Source organism: Diplotaxodon limnothrissa, linkage group LG12 (assembly GCF_057381915.1).
Source record: "Diplotaxodon limnothrissa isolate DT_005_m linkage group LG12, D_limnothrissa_male_GT1.1, whole genome shotgun sequence".
NCBI lineage: Eukaryota > Metazoa > Chordata > Actinopteri > Cichliformes > Cichlidae > Diplotaxodon > Diplotaxodon limnothrissa.
In genome coordinates this window covers 2,347,514-2,362,693 of record NC_140607.1, presented here as the reverse complement: position 1 = coordinate 2,362,693, position 15,180 = coordinate 2,347,514, and the positions used below count along the sequence as shown (strand labels likewise).

General features: G+C 42.5%; 1 protein-coding gene across 1 annotated transcript in view; it reads left to right on the top strand.

Moving 5' to 3' along the window:
* LOC146620654 (olfactomedin-like protein 2A) overlaps positions 1-13,432 on the top strand; it is a 29,540-nt gene extending 16,108 nt beyond the window's left edge. The window contains exons 2-8 of the mRNA XM_085367769.1: positions 548-811; positions 1,372-1,479; positions 1,624-1,800; positions 3,358-3,595; positions 8,363-8,662; positions 8,867-9,052; positions 11,117-13,432. Coding sequence (XP_085223895.1) covers positions 548-811; positions 1,372-1,479; positions 1,624-1,800; positions 3,358-3,595; positions 8,363-8,662; positions 8,867-9,052; positions 11,117-11,721 — 1,878 coding nt within the window. The 3' untranslated portion in view covers positions 11,722-13,432. The remainder of the gene's footprint in view (positions 1-547; positions 812-1,371; positions 1,480-1,623; positions 1,801-3,357; positions 3,596-8,362; positions 8,663-8,866; positions 9,053-11,116) is intronic.
* The last annotated feature ends 1,748 nt before the right edge of the window (positions 13,433-15,180 follow it).

Below are 15,180 nucleotides of genomic sequence, written 5' to 3'. Positions count from 1 at the left end.
CCAACAACAACGTAACAACAACATCATATGACCCCCTATGAGCAGCACTTTGGCGACAGTGGGAAGGAAAAACTCCCTTTTAACAGGAAGAAACCTCCAGCAGAACCAGGCTCAGGGAGGGGCGGGGCCATCTGCTGTGATTGGTTGGGGTGAGAGAAGGAAGACAGGATAAAGACATGCTGTGGAAGAGAGACAGAGGTTAATAACAGATATGATTCAATGCAGCAGCCTACACCTATTGCAGCATAACTGAGGGAGGATTCAGGGTCACCTGGTCCAGCCCTAACTATATGCTTTAGCAAACAGGAAAGTTTGAAGCCTAATCTTAAAAGTAGAGATAGTGTCTGTCTCCTGAATCCAAAAAAGGGTGGTAGATAACAGTACCATCCAGGTCAGTAATGCAGAAGCAGCTCGCTCAAGACAGGATTAGAGATGTTTTCCACTTCGTGTATGTAAAGTACCTAATGACATATATGACACAACGCCACAGAAAATGACTCTCTTTCTTTGGCTTTGAAAAGGACATATATCACATTGTTTCTTTCAGATTTTCGGAGAGACCGAGCCTGTTCGCATGACGTCAGAAGGTTCAGACTGCCGCTGTAAGTGCATCATGCGCCCTCTGAGCAAGGATGCATGTCTGCGCTTGAAGAGTGGCAGTGTACGTGTGGAGGACTTCTACACAGTGGAGACGGTCAGCTCTGGATCAGACTGTAAGTGCTCGTGCACAGCCCCGCCATCTTCCCTCAACCCCTGTGAGAACGAGTGGAAGATGGAGAAGCTGAAGAAACAGGCCCCGGAGTTATTAAAGGTGAGATCATGCAGCATACAGTCACCGTGATTATTAGAGTCACAGCATGTGTTTGTGCAAAAACACAGTTTTCTTTAGCCTGTTTTCCCCCCACTAGGAGTCAGGAAATTCAGACACTGAAATTCCTGTTAAGTTTTGATGAAGTCATGAAGAAAGTAAATGTAATCAATGTCATTTTACAGAAAACAAAATAGCATTTATTTCAGTTATTTCAGTTTGTTTAGTTCGCAAAATGTAAAAGCAAAGCAATAACAACCATCTCTGCACAGAATCGGACAAGCAGAGGAAGCCCACTGTACCACATGAACCTAAAGGCCACTCTGACATCTCCGGCTCCACTTGGAAGAATGAATTAACCTAATATGATTGCACTTAGGAGTAGAGCACAAACATAAAGCACTGAGATGGATGAGAGCACTCAGGCAGAGTGATAGTAAATGCCTTTGGAGGGCACTTCAGCGATTACTGTGGTCAAACAGAAGCACATAAAGCTGTCAGCTGTGTCACGAGGAGACGATGATTAATGACGTTTCTTCTCCTTTTATCGTATGAACGAACAGCTCCAAGCTATGGTGGACCTCCTCGAGGGAACGCTTTACAGCATGGATCTTTTAAAAGTCCACTCCTACATCAATAAGGTGGTGTCTCAGATGAACACCCTGGAAGAGGTAGGCAAAACCCACACTGACATATTTATAATCAAAGTCTCGGTCAGGATGCACGGGCTTGGGAATTTTGAGGATTTTGTGATTTTTTTTTCTTTTTTAATCTCATGGACAGAGAAATGTGACACTAATGATCGTGTGTTGTAGACAATCAAGACAAACCTTACACGTGAGAATGAATTCGTCCGGGACAGCATGTTGAGCCTCACCAACCAGTTTAAGAGATACGAGAACTATTCCAACATTATGATGAGCATCAAGAAGGAGATCTCCAGCCTCAGCCTGCAGCTGCTGCAGAAAGACTCAGCTGAGAGCAAAGCACAGGTTAGGAACACAGTCTAAGCTTTCAGTGTGTCTTTGTGCTGCTGCCAGGACGGGTATGTGACAGACTTTAAAAACAGTACTGTGTGTTATTAGTTAAATCACAAAACTATTAAATTAAATTAAACTCAACACATGCCCGTAGTTATGTCCTTGTCAGTTCGGAGTTCTCTGGCATTACAAACTTGGATTAGCTACAATATTGGTCATAATCCAAACAAAACAAACAGTTTGGAATCTTTGTTGCGTCACATTTGTATTATTGTACTTTTACTGCTTCTGAGTGACCATGTTCAAGAAAACATTGCTGAGAAAATATTGTGCATCATTCTTAAAGGAATTTATGGGTCTCCTCAGGGGACGTTTGCTGAAACAACACTTTAACTAGAAGCTGAAGGACGTGTGTGAATACTGCATGTAAAAGAGTTGCAAAATGTAACCACTGTTATCAGGAAGTACCAGTCAAAAGTTTGGACATCATTTTACTACTTTCTACATTGTAGATACAAACTTAAGATATCAAATATATGAAGCAAGATATGTGGAATTATGTAGCAAAGAATAAATTGATAATATATAACTATAAATGTCTTATAGTTGAGATTCCTCAAAGTAGCCATCCTTTGCCTTGTTTCCATGTTTGCCTGTGTGAATCAGGCCTTCATGGTCAAATAGCTGCTGAGAAACCACGACTAAGGAAAAGCAACAAGCAGAAGATTTGTTTGGGCCAAGAAACACAAAAATGGACATTAGACCAGTGGACATCTGTGCTTTGGCCTATAAGTCCAAATTTGAGCTCTTTGGTTCCGCCCACCGTGTCTTACTGTGGCACAGAAAAGCTGAACGATGGTCTCTACAAGCACGGTTCCCACTGTGAAGCATGGAGGTGGAGGAGTGATGGTGTGGGGGGCTTTGCTGGTGACACCGTTGGGGATTTATTCTAAATTGAGCGCACACTGAACCAGCATGGCTACCACAGCATCCTGCAGCCACACGCCGTCCTCTGGTTTCTTTTAGTTGGACCATCATTTATTTCTCAACAGGACAACGACCCCAAACACACCAGGCTGTGTAAGGGCTATTTGACCAAGGAGAGCGATGGAGGCCTGACCTCCACTGTCACCTGACCTAAACCCAATGTATCTCTGGGAACTCCTTCAAGACTGTTGTTAAACCATTTCAGGTGACGACCTCATGAAGCTCATCAAGAGAGCCAAGAGTGAGCAAAGCAGGAATCAAACGGCGGCTATTTTAAAGAATCTTAAATATAAAACATTTTTCATATTTCATAGTGTTGATGGCTTCAGTGAGAAAAACAATAAATGAGATGGTGTCCAAACGTTTGACTGTACGAGAGAAAGAGAGAGATACAAACATAGAGATACATTAATATGGAGGAAAAGAAGGATGTAGTAAACCTCTGAAAGAAGAGCAGTAAGATTAGTCATCAGTTATATTACGTTTACTATCATTACACCTGAAGGGTGAACTAATCAGCCACGTATAAAACACACAGGCCACTATTACTAATATCCTGACATAATGTGAATTTCTTTCCAGGCTACAAAAACCAAGGAGGCTGTAAAAATACCCAACAAAAAGAGCCCTGCTGTTAAACCTCCTCCCAAACCTCCCAAAGAAAAGGTTGTCAAGCCCAAGAAAGAGGTCATTAAACACGGGAAACTGGTAAAGCCTGATCCTACAGTCAAAACCAAGGTGGTCGGCCACCAGCCTGGCGTGGTGAGGGGCATCACGTACTACAAGGCCTCCAAAGCTGACGAGGACGAGCACAGAGGAGGTGAGGGTTTTGGTTCTCTGTACACGCTCAGAGTGTAGCGGTGTGTTCGTAGAACGCCGCCCTCCACGAGCTAAAACAAACAGCGTGTTCACACTTTAGCTGAGTTTGCTCTCCCATGTGTGTGCGATCATCTGTGTGTGATCCACTGTGGGTGTTGAAAACGATCCAAATTAGTTTCCTCAGCAATCTAATCTGACCCCACATGATACTTTCCTGGATCAGGATCAGCCTGCAGCCAGAGTCATGGAACCAGAGCGTGTACGAGCTCCATTTGGTTTCAGCAGAAAGCCTTCCTGAGAATCTTTAAATAAGTGCGACATAAGGCTGTAATTGTGTTGCAAACTCTACACTTGAGTTAATAAAACTGGGAATCCATCACTGTGTGGCACATGTGATCCCCATAATGCAAGATTTATTCCGGTGTTGTTTCAAGCAAAGCTGTTCCAGCGAGTGTCCAATTGGATTGCTGGTGCACATTCAGCCAGCAGGAAATCCAAACCTATTAATGACAAAACACATGGAGCTGATGGAATGCTGTCTCAATGCAATGCTGCCATGTCCATGACATGCCTCTGCTTCACTTCTCACAATAACGTGAGGGGACCCTCACCAGTGCAGAGAAAACATTTCCTGACTCCTCTTTAAGTCTAGTTGAGTGAATAGGTATGCTGCGTTTGCACAGGGCACACGCACATAAGGTTGTCACACTCTGTGTTCTGCCATGTATGAGAATCTGACAGAGCCCACCCGCTCTTGTCAAATCGCTGTTCGGCTACATTTCCATAATCTGCAGCACGGATGCAGGGACCTTTATTCATCCGGGAAAGCTTGATGCTTTTTGTGCGCTCGGCACATTTGGCTACAGTGACACACAGTTTGTGTTAGCACACCTGTCAATCACAGTTTCCTTTAAACGTCACTCTTATCCAAGTGGATAACTTGAGTCACCCACTCTGCAGCTGTTATGGTGGAGGAAACTATCCATAAAGGTCAAAACCAACAAGACGAGCCCGGAGAGAATTTACAGAAGAGCAACTGTGTTTGGCACAACGTTGCATTCAGAGTCGCAATTCTGATTGCAAAAGCTGCCAGTCACGAAAAAAGGTCAAAACCATTTTGTAAACACGTTCAGAGTGTTGTTAAATTTGCCATTTCAACACGGGGGTCTGTGGAGACAGAGTCGCCTTTGGAACCAGCGTCTCGTGACCTTCAGGAGAACCGCAGCTGTTTGCATGAAGGTTTCTCCTCTCAGTGGAACTGGTGTTCAGTGAAGTCTACATCCCTGATTGCAGCCATTCACCAACTCTCTGTGGATGGTACTCACGGTCATTAATCAGTGCTCATTTGCATATTAACTATGAAGCTGACCTCCCGGGACATTGAAACCTTGTAGTAGTTCCAGACTGAGACTGATGTATGGCAATGCTTTTTCTTTAGAACGTGGCATCATGTGCCTTGGCCTTGCATATCTTCATCACCATGTCAAAGCACTTTACAGGCTCTTTTTATGCAGTGCAGTGTGTATCCCATCTGCTTTACAAACACAGATGAAGGCCCCGTCCTCGAACACTTACCCAGCATTCATTTTTTCTGAAGGATTCTGGTAATGTTCTCAGAATATTGTTGCCACTGGTGCCCATAGGCTCCATCTGCTTAGAGCATGTTAAGGTCTCTGCTTATGTAGCACTGCTCCCCACATCTGTCTGTCAGGACCAAAGTCACTGTGTGAGGACCAGAAGGAGACTGAGTACATTTTACTAATGGCAACAGCAGTTTGAATTTATAAGGAAAGAAGCAATACATTTGTTGTTTTTGATGAAGAACTAGAGTGTGTGTATACAGTGTGGATGGGAACTGATAAGAATTCAGCAATTTATATTCCATTATTTCTCACTTATTTTTATTCTTATTTATCACTTATCACATTATTTATTCCATTTCTTATGGATTCTCTCATCGATTGGGTTCTCACTGGCTTTGCTTTGACAGTCACCACCAAGCAGCACATCAAATACATCACATTTCTGCACATAATTTTCATGCACTGCAGTCAAATGTTTGTGCATTTTACAGATATTTCCCATTGTTGTTGTTATAGGAGTTGGGGTCATTATTCAAAAAAGCATTATGCATTACACATATTACTTAGAACATTTTAATGTAATGACATGAATATAGACATTGTCATTCTCATAATTACCATTTAACAATATAAACTAATAAATGGTAAAAATGGTAAATGGCCTGTATTTATATAGCGCTTTACGAGTCCCTAAGGACCCCAAAGGACTTTACATATCCAGTCATCCGCCCATTCACACACAGGTGATGGCAGCTACATTGTAGCCACAGCCACCCTGGGGCGCACTGACTAATAGGCTACAGTCCCAGAATCCAGCACAAACCCCTGTCCTAATGAGGACACACGCATGGTCTTTGGCTGCTCGACTGCTGGGCTGGGGTCAGCTTGGCTAGCTCTTGGCTAGCTTAGTGTTAGCATGCTGTCTGTGTAGGTGCTTGTAAAAGCTGTTAGCAGCATAATGGTGTTGTTTCTGTCATGGATGCAGTTTGCACTTTACCATTGCGCTCTCATCCTTTTCTGCAATAAAAGTAAAAGCATGTCCATATCCACACTGTACACTGTTCCTAATTAAAATCACCTGACTGCAGCACAAGTGCAAGTGGAACCAATAAGCAGATTGATGGGCAGGCAGACTAAGACACACCGTATCAATACCATATGTACCATATAAGTTAATGCTATAACTATGAGCACAGGAAACAGCGCTGGTTACAAAGAGCAAATGTGAAACACTTTCAAAGTAAACGTCGGTGTTTTCACAAACATGTGGCTAACGAGCTATCTACTCTGTGTGGTATTACAGGTAAGGCTGGATCAGGTGACCCTGAATCATCCCCTAGTTAAGCCTCAGGTTGTGGGGGCATTTCATGTGGTCTATTGAGCACACTTTATTACTTCCTACATTTCTCAAACTCCAGCCATTATTTCAAACACCTGTCATAATGTCGTCACTGTGTTTTTGCAGGGGAACATCCGAATAAAAACAAACAAACAAAAAACTATAACAGAATTACTGCAGTTTGAATTAAATTGACATTCTGATCTATTCTTCTCTAGCTCTCACCTTAAATACTGAACTCTCCCTCCTTTTCCACTTCTCTTTTATGAACAGTGTTCTCATCTTCAGCCATGAGAATGTGGATATTGAGAAGAATTTTTCATGGTTATTGGCTTCCCGTCTTTCTAAAGCTTCATCCGGGTGTTCTGGTAGAAATAACATAAACTGAAGGGATCTTTACCAATCACTTTATTTCAAACCGTGATTTTTGGAGTAATTAAAAGCTCTGAGGTGCCCCCTTATGGTCAAATGTATAATAATAACGAAGACATTTAATAATCCTCGATGGATCTATGATGTTTGAAACATTCATTGCCAACTGCAAGATTTTTCATAATATAATAACCCAGAAGTTATCTTTAATTGGCACCTTATCTACTTTAGTATGGGCTTTCTTTGTCTTCACACTGACAACAGTGTGCTAGTATAGTCAAGCATATGTTATTTAATGCTTGATGCTTGGTTTTTGTTTTAGTTAAGCATCAGGATTTTAACGCTCATACAGCATTTAATGATCTCTACTCTAGAACTTCAGAATAGGCACAACACTCCATCGTACCCAACAAAGAGGACTGAAACAACTGATATGGGTAGTTTTGGTTAAACAGGTAAACAGTTTATTTCATATCCTGTCTCAGACAGCATTATTCAGAATCATTCATACAGAATTTGCCTTTGATGTGAACTTCTGGAGCACTGCAGGCTGTTACATTTGTCCCTTTATCAACGTGCACGTGCCACGATCCATGGTTTAAAAACTCTTGGTAAAACTCAATATACCTACCTAGCCCAAAAGTAACCATCGCCAAAACAACCCAAAAAACTGTTTGTTTACAGCTATAAATAGCTAACGTCTCCTGTCACCACACAGCCTGAGGGATGCCTTTCCTTGTTTTGCAGTCTCACTGGAGTCTTTATTTGCAATGAAAGCTAACTGTGGAGTTTTAGTGTTGGACGTTTTTCACAGCGTCACAGAAGTCACTATATTTAGTTACATAAAGACGAGCAAACAGTGTTAGTGTTGCTTCTTTAATATACAAATGATTCAACTGGAAGTTAGTTATATTAGTTATAGTTGTACTTGTGTGACTTCAAATCAGTTTGTCAGCAGCTAGCTTGCAGAGCAGGTTTAGCACTCTTAAATTTATGTTTGTGTTTTCAGCTACATATTTTTATCCAGTAACATTTTACTCTTTAGACACAAATTAATGCAGTAGCAGACTGAGCCCTGACCAGTTTGGACATGCGGAGAGAATCTCCTGTGGTGTCTGGCACTGGGATATTAGCAGCAAAATATTTTGGTTCTGTGGGTTGAAGGGTGGATCGGGCTTGAACCAGAACAAGTCTGGAAACAAGCCTCGTTCCAACTGTGATCACAGGAGTGTACAGATTTAGATCCGGAGACTTTTGCCTCATATTCATGTTCAGTCTACTGCTGGTTGCAGCGTGAGGGGAACACCACGTTCACTCAGAGTTAAATGCAATAATAAAATTAATCCAATAACTTCAACTACTTAAATGTTGTATTAATACAAAGTAAATTACTCAGTATGTAATCTATAGAAGTTTATAAAGGAATGTTTCTGTTCGATCGTGTCACTTCGTGTGCTTCTGCCCTCCATTTCAGACCATTCTGCCAAAACATACACAGTCCATCACGTCACAGAAAACCAGTCTGAGGACAGAGAAGCTGAGCTAGTCCTTGAAACTGTCGAGTCCACTGTGGCTGAACCCACTGAAACCACAGCAGCTCCAACCACTACAACTACAACCACCACCACTACCACCAGCGGCACACCTTCCACCACCTCGGTACCCACTACCGTGTCCACTCAGAGTGTACCAGCATCTGAAAGACCAGCTCCAACTATCATGCTAATGCTCGACAACTCCAATAACAACAGCCGACCCAGTCTCCACAGAGCAGGTGAGTCATGAATCCTCACTGAGCTCAGCATGCTCTGGGTTTCAGGCTTTTGACTCCAGTAACACAGACGATTATAGCAGCAGAAAATTGGGTCATTCTCTCTGCCAACACATGTCTGTGCGTGAAATTGATTTAAGCCCATGGTAATGCAAGTCACTCTCTGCCAGGCGTACACGGTGAATGTTCTGCTTATGTTACTTTCAGGAAAGATCCTCAACTGTGAGGGGACTTTAGCATCGATTGAACTGCCAGAGAAGCAGCACAGTTATGGGCGCAATGAGGGTGCCTGGATGAAGGATCCCCTGGCCAAGGATTCCAAGATCTACGTCACTAACTATTACTATGGCAACAACCTCGTGGAGTTCCGGAACCTGGACAACTTCAAACAAGGTGACAGTACTCTGTACAACACCGCCATCACTTCTATTATGCCTCTGCATCCTCAGCCCATGACTAAGCTAATAACATTTATTGTCCTGCACCTATCCGAGACCCAAAGCCTGGATAAAAAAACAGACAAATAAATTATTACTTTAATCGTGTTCTCACCTTTATGTATGCCTTAATGAGCTTGAGCAGCCACTACAATCAGGGTGAAAATAATTCTTTAGAAATGTAAAGTTAGCCATGTCTTAGTCTGTGCTGCAGTGTTCACGAACAGATACTTTTACTGCGTCTTTTAAATGATGTGATCCCAACAGGTGATCGTGGCTCAAGAGTTGGGTGTTCTTGTAATCGGAAGGTTGCCGGTTCGAGCCCCGGCTTGGACAGTCTCGGTAATTGTGTCCTTGGGCAAGACGCTTCACCTACCGCCTACTGGTGATGGCCAGAGGGGCCGATGGCGCGATATGGCAGCCTCACTTCTGTCAGTCTGCCCCAGGGCAGCTGTGCCTCCACCAGTGTATGAATGTGAGAGTGAATGAATAGTGGTGTTGTAAAGCGCTTTGAGGGCCCCGAAAAGCGCTATATAAATGCAATCCATTATTAACATACTTGTGTAACTGCTTTAACTAATAGCTGTTTTTTGTTCTAACATTTGTGACACTGATTCATGCTGATAATCCAATGAGCTCTGTGAGATTGATGAGATCTGTGGAATGTAGGCTGCTTGGTTGCTTCATGGCTCCAGTGGGTGGGAAAATCCACTCCTTTTACATCCAAATCAACAGAGGAATTGGATTACACTCTCTAAGAGAGTTAAGATGATCTCCCCTTTTAGGATTTGACTTGTTGATCTAGATGTGGTTGGACAATGGGCTTTCTAAACGCACTTACATGTCAGGCGTCCTGCAGCGTGGTGAGCTCAGAGCTGTGTGCGGATGACTAGGTATCTTGGTGAGTGGCGGTGATGCCTGCTGTTCCTTGACATGTGCTCTGGCCTTTCCTTTGAACTGGGCAGAGCAGAGGAGGATTACGTGTATGGCCTCAGGGATGGGCCTAGTGTGTGTGCACATGTGTATGAAGGGGAACGGGGTGGGGGACGCACTGTTTTTGTCCTTCACTGGCCCTCAGTTATCATCATTATCAAAATTAGACATGTGGTTGAAAGGTTAGGATAGCAGTTGGGGAAATTATATATACAGCAGAGGATGTGAAAGCTAATTAGTCACTCCATTGCAACATGAAGATGTATCAGTCGGTTACATCTCTATTTTCTATACATTGTAACATATTTAATGTGTCTTCCAAAATCTCCTGTCCTGGACAATTAAAATGATAATAAAGCATACTATTGTATCTATTAAGTTCATAAATACAGAATCAAAGCTGAATTGGTAAAAAAAGGAATTTGGAATTTATATACTGAGCAACAAAAACTCTTAAAATCATGAAATTAGATGTACTCGTTGTTACTTTAAATATAGACATGACATATGCTAATGCAGCCGAGCTCCAGTGTTAAGTACAACCTCAGGCGCCGGTTTAGCTCAGTGCGTTGAGCGGACGACTACACGCCATGTAGCTGTGAGCAGCCGGCCCGGGTTTGGGTCCGGCCCTTTGCTGCATGTCTGCCCCTGCTCTCCTGTCTTTTCTTCACTGAGTCTATCAAAGCTGAAAAAGGCCAAAAAAAGTACAACTTCTCACCACCAGTGCATTGAGGGTTAGGGTTGAAAAAACCCACCCAATGAAGTCGCTTACTTTCAATATTTCATTGTAGCTTTGGTTAAAAAGTTTTCTATTTGGATGTTCTGTGGAAAAGTCATATAAAAAGGGCTGGACAGTAACTTAATCCAGACCCTGTGTCTGTCTGGTGAGTTACTAGCAATCTAGTAGATTTTGAGAGGTTGACTAGAAGTAAACATAATCTGTTCTTTATATATATGCAGTGCAGCAGTCTTGAGTTTTTGGACTCGATGCAGGAAAAAGTGCTGCTCATTGGCAAAGGAGACTTAGGACTATGGTTACCTGCTAAATAAGCAAAAGCTAACGTTTGAATCTTCCCGTTTACCTCAGGGCGCTGGAGCAACCTGTTCAAACTGCCTTACAACTGGATAGGCACAGGTCACGTGGTTTACAACGGAGCTTTCTACTATAACCGGGCCTTCACCAAGAACATCATCAAGTACGACCTGAGGATGCGCTACGTGGCAGCGTGGACACAGCTGCACGATGTCGTCTATGAGGACACCACCCCCTGGAAGTGGAGGGGCCACTCCGACATTGATTTTGCAGTGGATGAAAGTGGACTGTGGGTAATCTATCCTTCTGTTGACTATGACTACAATGACCAAGAGGTGATCGTCATCAGTAAACTCGATCCAGGAGACCTGTCCTTAAAAAAGGAGACCACCTACACAACGGGCCTCAAGAGGAACTCTTATGGAAACTGCTTCATCATCTGTGGCGTTTTGTATGCTGTCAATGTGTACAACCAGAAAGAAGGTGAAGTGAGCTATGCTTATGACACTCACACCAACACTGAAGCCATCCCACGTCTGCCCTTTACCAACGAGTACTCCTTCACCACCCAGATTGACTACAACCCAAAGGAAAAGCTTTTGTACGCCTGGGACAATGGCCACCAGGTCACATATCGGGTGAACTTTGTTGACGAGTGAGTGTAGTTAGTTTGCGCTACAGATTTGCTAACAGTAGACTCACCTGCGTGCCACCTAAATGGAAAGAAGATTCTTAGTATTCGACAACCTAGAAGCAGCCATATTGGACTCAACGGGACAAAGGACGAACTTACACCAGCCTTCCAGTACGATGCACGCTATTCAAACAGCAGACCTCAAAGTGTACCAAGAAGCACATCTGCCTCCAACATGTATTGGGATATGACTGTACAATATGTTAATAGCAAGGACAGGGAACAGTGGAAATAATCTCACTAGTTCAGTTAAAGTTGACAAGAAGCTCAGAGATGTTCACTTATCAAATGTCAGCAGGCTGGCAGGCTTTACTCCAGAGAAAGTTTCAAATAGACAGCTTTGTTTGTTTCTTCATCACACAGACACTCAAAATGAGTACATTTTGAAGCAGTGTGCATGTGCTGTGCAAGTTTATTGACCGAATTCTCCACTCCTAACTCGATTACACTGTCAAAGGTGGAAGAACATTCCTCTTGTTTTGCATGACTCATATTAACTTTGGCTAAACTTTTGTAAGGCAGTGCTAACCTATTAACCGGTGCTTTTCAACAGTTCAGAATGATAGATCATAATAGATTAGCTTAGCTTTAGTCATAAATGTTTCTTTATAAATCTTAGTATAACTTGCTCTTAAAAGCAGGCGTAGTATTTATGGTGTTATATACTCAGTTACATAAGTCCATTGCGTCTCTTAGAAAACTCCAAGTAATGTCCTGATATTATTCCGGAGATCATTTTGGCATGTTTTAGAAGCAGGATAGGAACCTGTGGCGGGACATCACAGAGAGGAGGGCCCAGTAACACTTGTAACATAAAGAATAAAATAGTTTGGCCTTCATCGGTGCCACAAGTCCAACCTGGTTAGGTATTAACTTGCTATCTATGGTAATTCACCAGTTAGCCAACAACAGATGTGCTGATGAACTTTACAATGAAAGATCGGCTTCTGCCACCAACATCTCAGCAAGTGTTTGCTGTCCAAGATTCCACCACCTGTATGAAAGGGTTGTCAGGCTCCCCCCTTTAGCATTTAACTCAACCAATGAGATTATTTCTGTCTCTACAGTTCTGCTTTTGTGAAATACTTTCTCTTCACTTTGCCATCTTATCCATCCCGAGACCGAGCGCTTTGATCGTGACTCCACTTTGATTGTCGGTCCGACTTCACGGTGCTTCCTGTCTCTTTGATGTTGTTTTGAGGGATGTGTCAAATATGAAAGATAAAACAAATAATGTACACAAAGTTTTTTGTATATATTTTCAGGAGTGTGTTTGACAATAGCATACCGCTTTCTCTTTCCATGGATCTGGTTACATTTCTGTATAAAAGAAATATGAAGCTTTACTCACTTTAATGACAACTCTATGACCACTATTGAGTATTTTTTTATAACAGCGGAAAGGAATAAGTGTGATCAGTCACCATTAGCTGTGCCGTCTTCATTAAAACATGAATGTTTTGTCTTTTGTTTGTTTTGACAACATATACTGAGGATTATAAGCTTTAAAGCCCATGAGGTAACTCTTTATAGAAGATTGTGTTCGTGTTTGCTTCATCTCGGAGCTCTGCAAGTTCAGTCATAACCGTAATGCCATTTGCAGTGATTAGTTCAAGTCTTTATACAGATATGTTATGCAACATGAACATAGCACTTACAACCTGCTGTGTGTGTCTTTGCCATGAAATAAAATTTCCATTATAACCGTTTGTTGTAAACCTCGTAAATCCCTCCACAGCGACCAGTTAAACCCCACGGCAGGACTCGCCCCTCCCTCTGCACCTCCTCTTGAAGGCTGATGACCACCAGTGACTCAGATCTTCTGATTTCTGGAGAACATCGCTCTCATGAGCTGTGTTTAGTTCTTGGGTAAAGTTCACCATGCTGCACTTGATCTGAAGTCCCAAAATACAGCATAAGGAGCCCCAGGTCATGGTAATAAGGGCCTGCTGTCTGCATCTTGGCTGCAGATTTAAACATTTCCAATTCGAGCTCCACGTCATGCAATTCTAGAGGGAGACACAGAAATAAACTGAGCTGAATGATGGGTGTGGTACTTTCATGCATGTGGTCCTCATTTTGTTGGTGAACTCAGATGTTCATTTTTACGCCCGTATAGCGAGGTTCATTAACGGGTGTAAGAAAAGCCTGTAGCTTTGATGAGTACGGCACTAATAGTGTGTCCAGTCCTGAACTCTGTCACAAATCTGAACATGTTGTGATGGAATAATGATGTCCACACATGCTGTAGTGATGAATGCTGACAATTTGAAATCAGGATAAATCTTGACTTGCTCCTGCTCATGTCAGCCTCCCGATTATTAGCATCATGTAGCATCGTGGCGTCACGGTACCTCTACTAGAAAACCTTTGGTCTCCTATGTTGCACTGTGGAGCCAGAAATTATACTATTGAGCAATAACATTAATGTGGATGGGTGGAATTGATTTCATTTAAGGTGGCACTCCCCCTTACAGGCCTCCACTGTACCGCGGCCTTTCTTCACTAAGAGGAACTTCCTTTGCGTGATTCAAGCACATTTAAAGATACACACCCAGCCCTGCAACAATTTATCTGGACCTCTGTGTAAACATAAAGGCATACACATCCATGCATAACTCAGCTGAACACGCCCGAGAGTGTAGAAGACAAACATATGAACTCTGGCGTTAATCTTTAGTCCTAGAATAACACCATACCCTAAGCACGCCCCTCAAATTCAAAGGTATAAAGCAAAACTCTTCGTGATGACAGACTGAATCAGTCCAAATGCTTTAGCAGCAGGGATGTGTTTGATAATGTAGTCCAACCCAAGCAGACGAATCTTCACCCTGTGCATTCAACAAACATGTTTTATTTTTTTGAATTTTCATGTTTGGGACACAAAAAGCTTTTACCGAAATAAAAACTGTCCAACTCCGGCTTTGTTCTGCTGATGATTAGAAGACGAGAGAATAAACGACGGGATGGTTGGCGAGCTGTGGATTTGTGATTTGCACACAATAGTATGGCTGCGTCTTCTTCCAAAAAGAAATGTAGATCCCTGCCATGTGACAGATCTTTCAAGTTAAGCTTTAAGTTATTAGCAGAAGACAGAAAAGTTAAAGTATGCAACATATTGCAAACACATTCGTGCTCAAAATAAAGTGTAAACGGAAATAGGACTCACGACTGCTCAAGTGTAAAGAACGGCAATGTGTCTTCAATTAAAACCCTTTTGGGTTATTTCCTGTTGCAGAAAGAAAAGGTCAGCGGAACAGGATGTAAGAGCAGAGAGGGGACAGTGAGTATGTGGCACCAGCCTTTCTAGAGATGCACTGAAATGTGTAATGAATCAGTCCTCTTTCTATCCCCCAAGCTTCATGAAATCCTCTTTAATACTGAGTAACCATCCAATTATGAAGCACTTCTCTGAGCTCGTCTA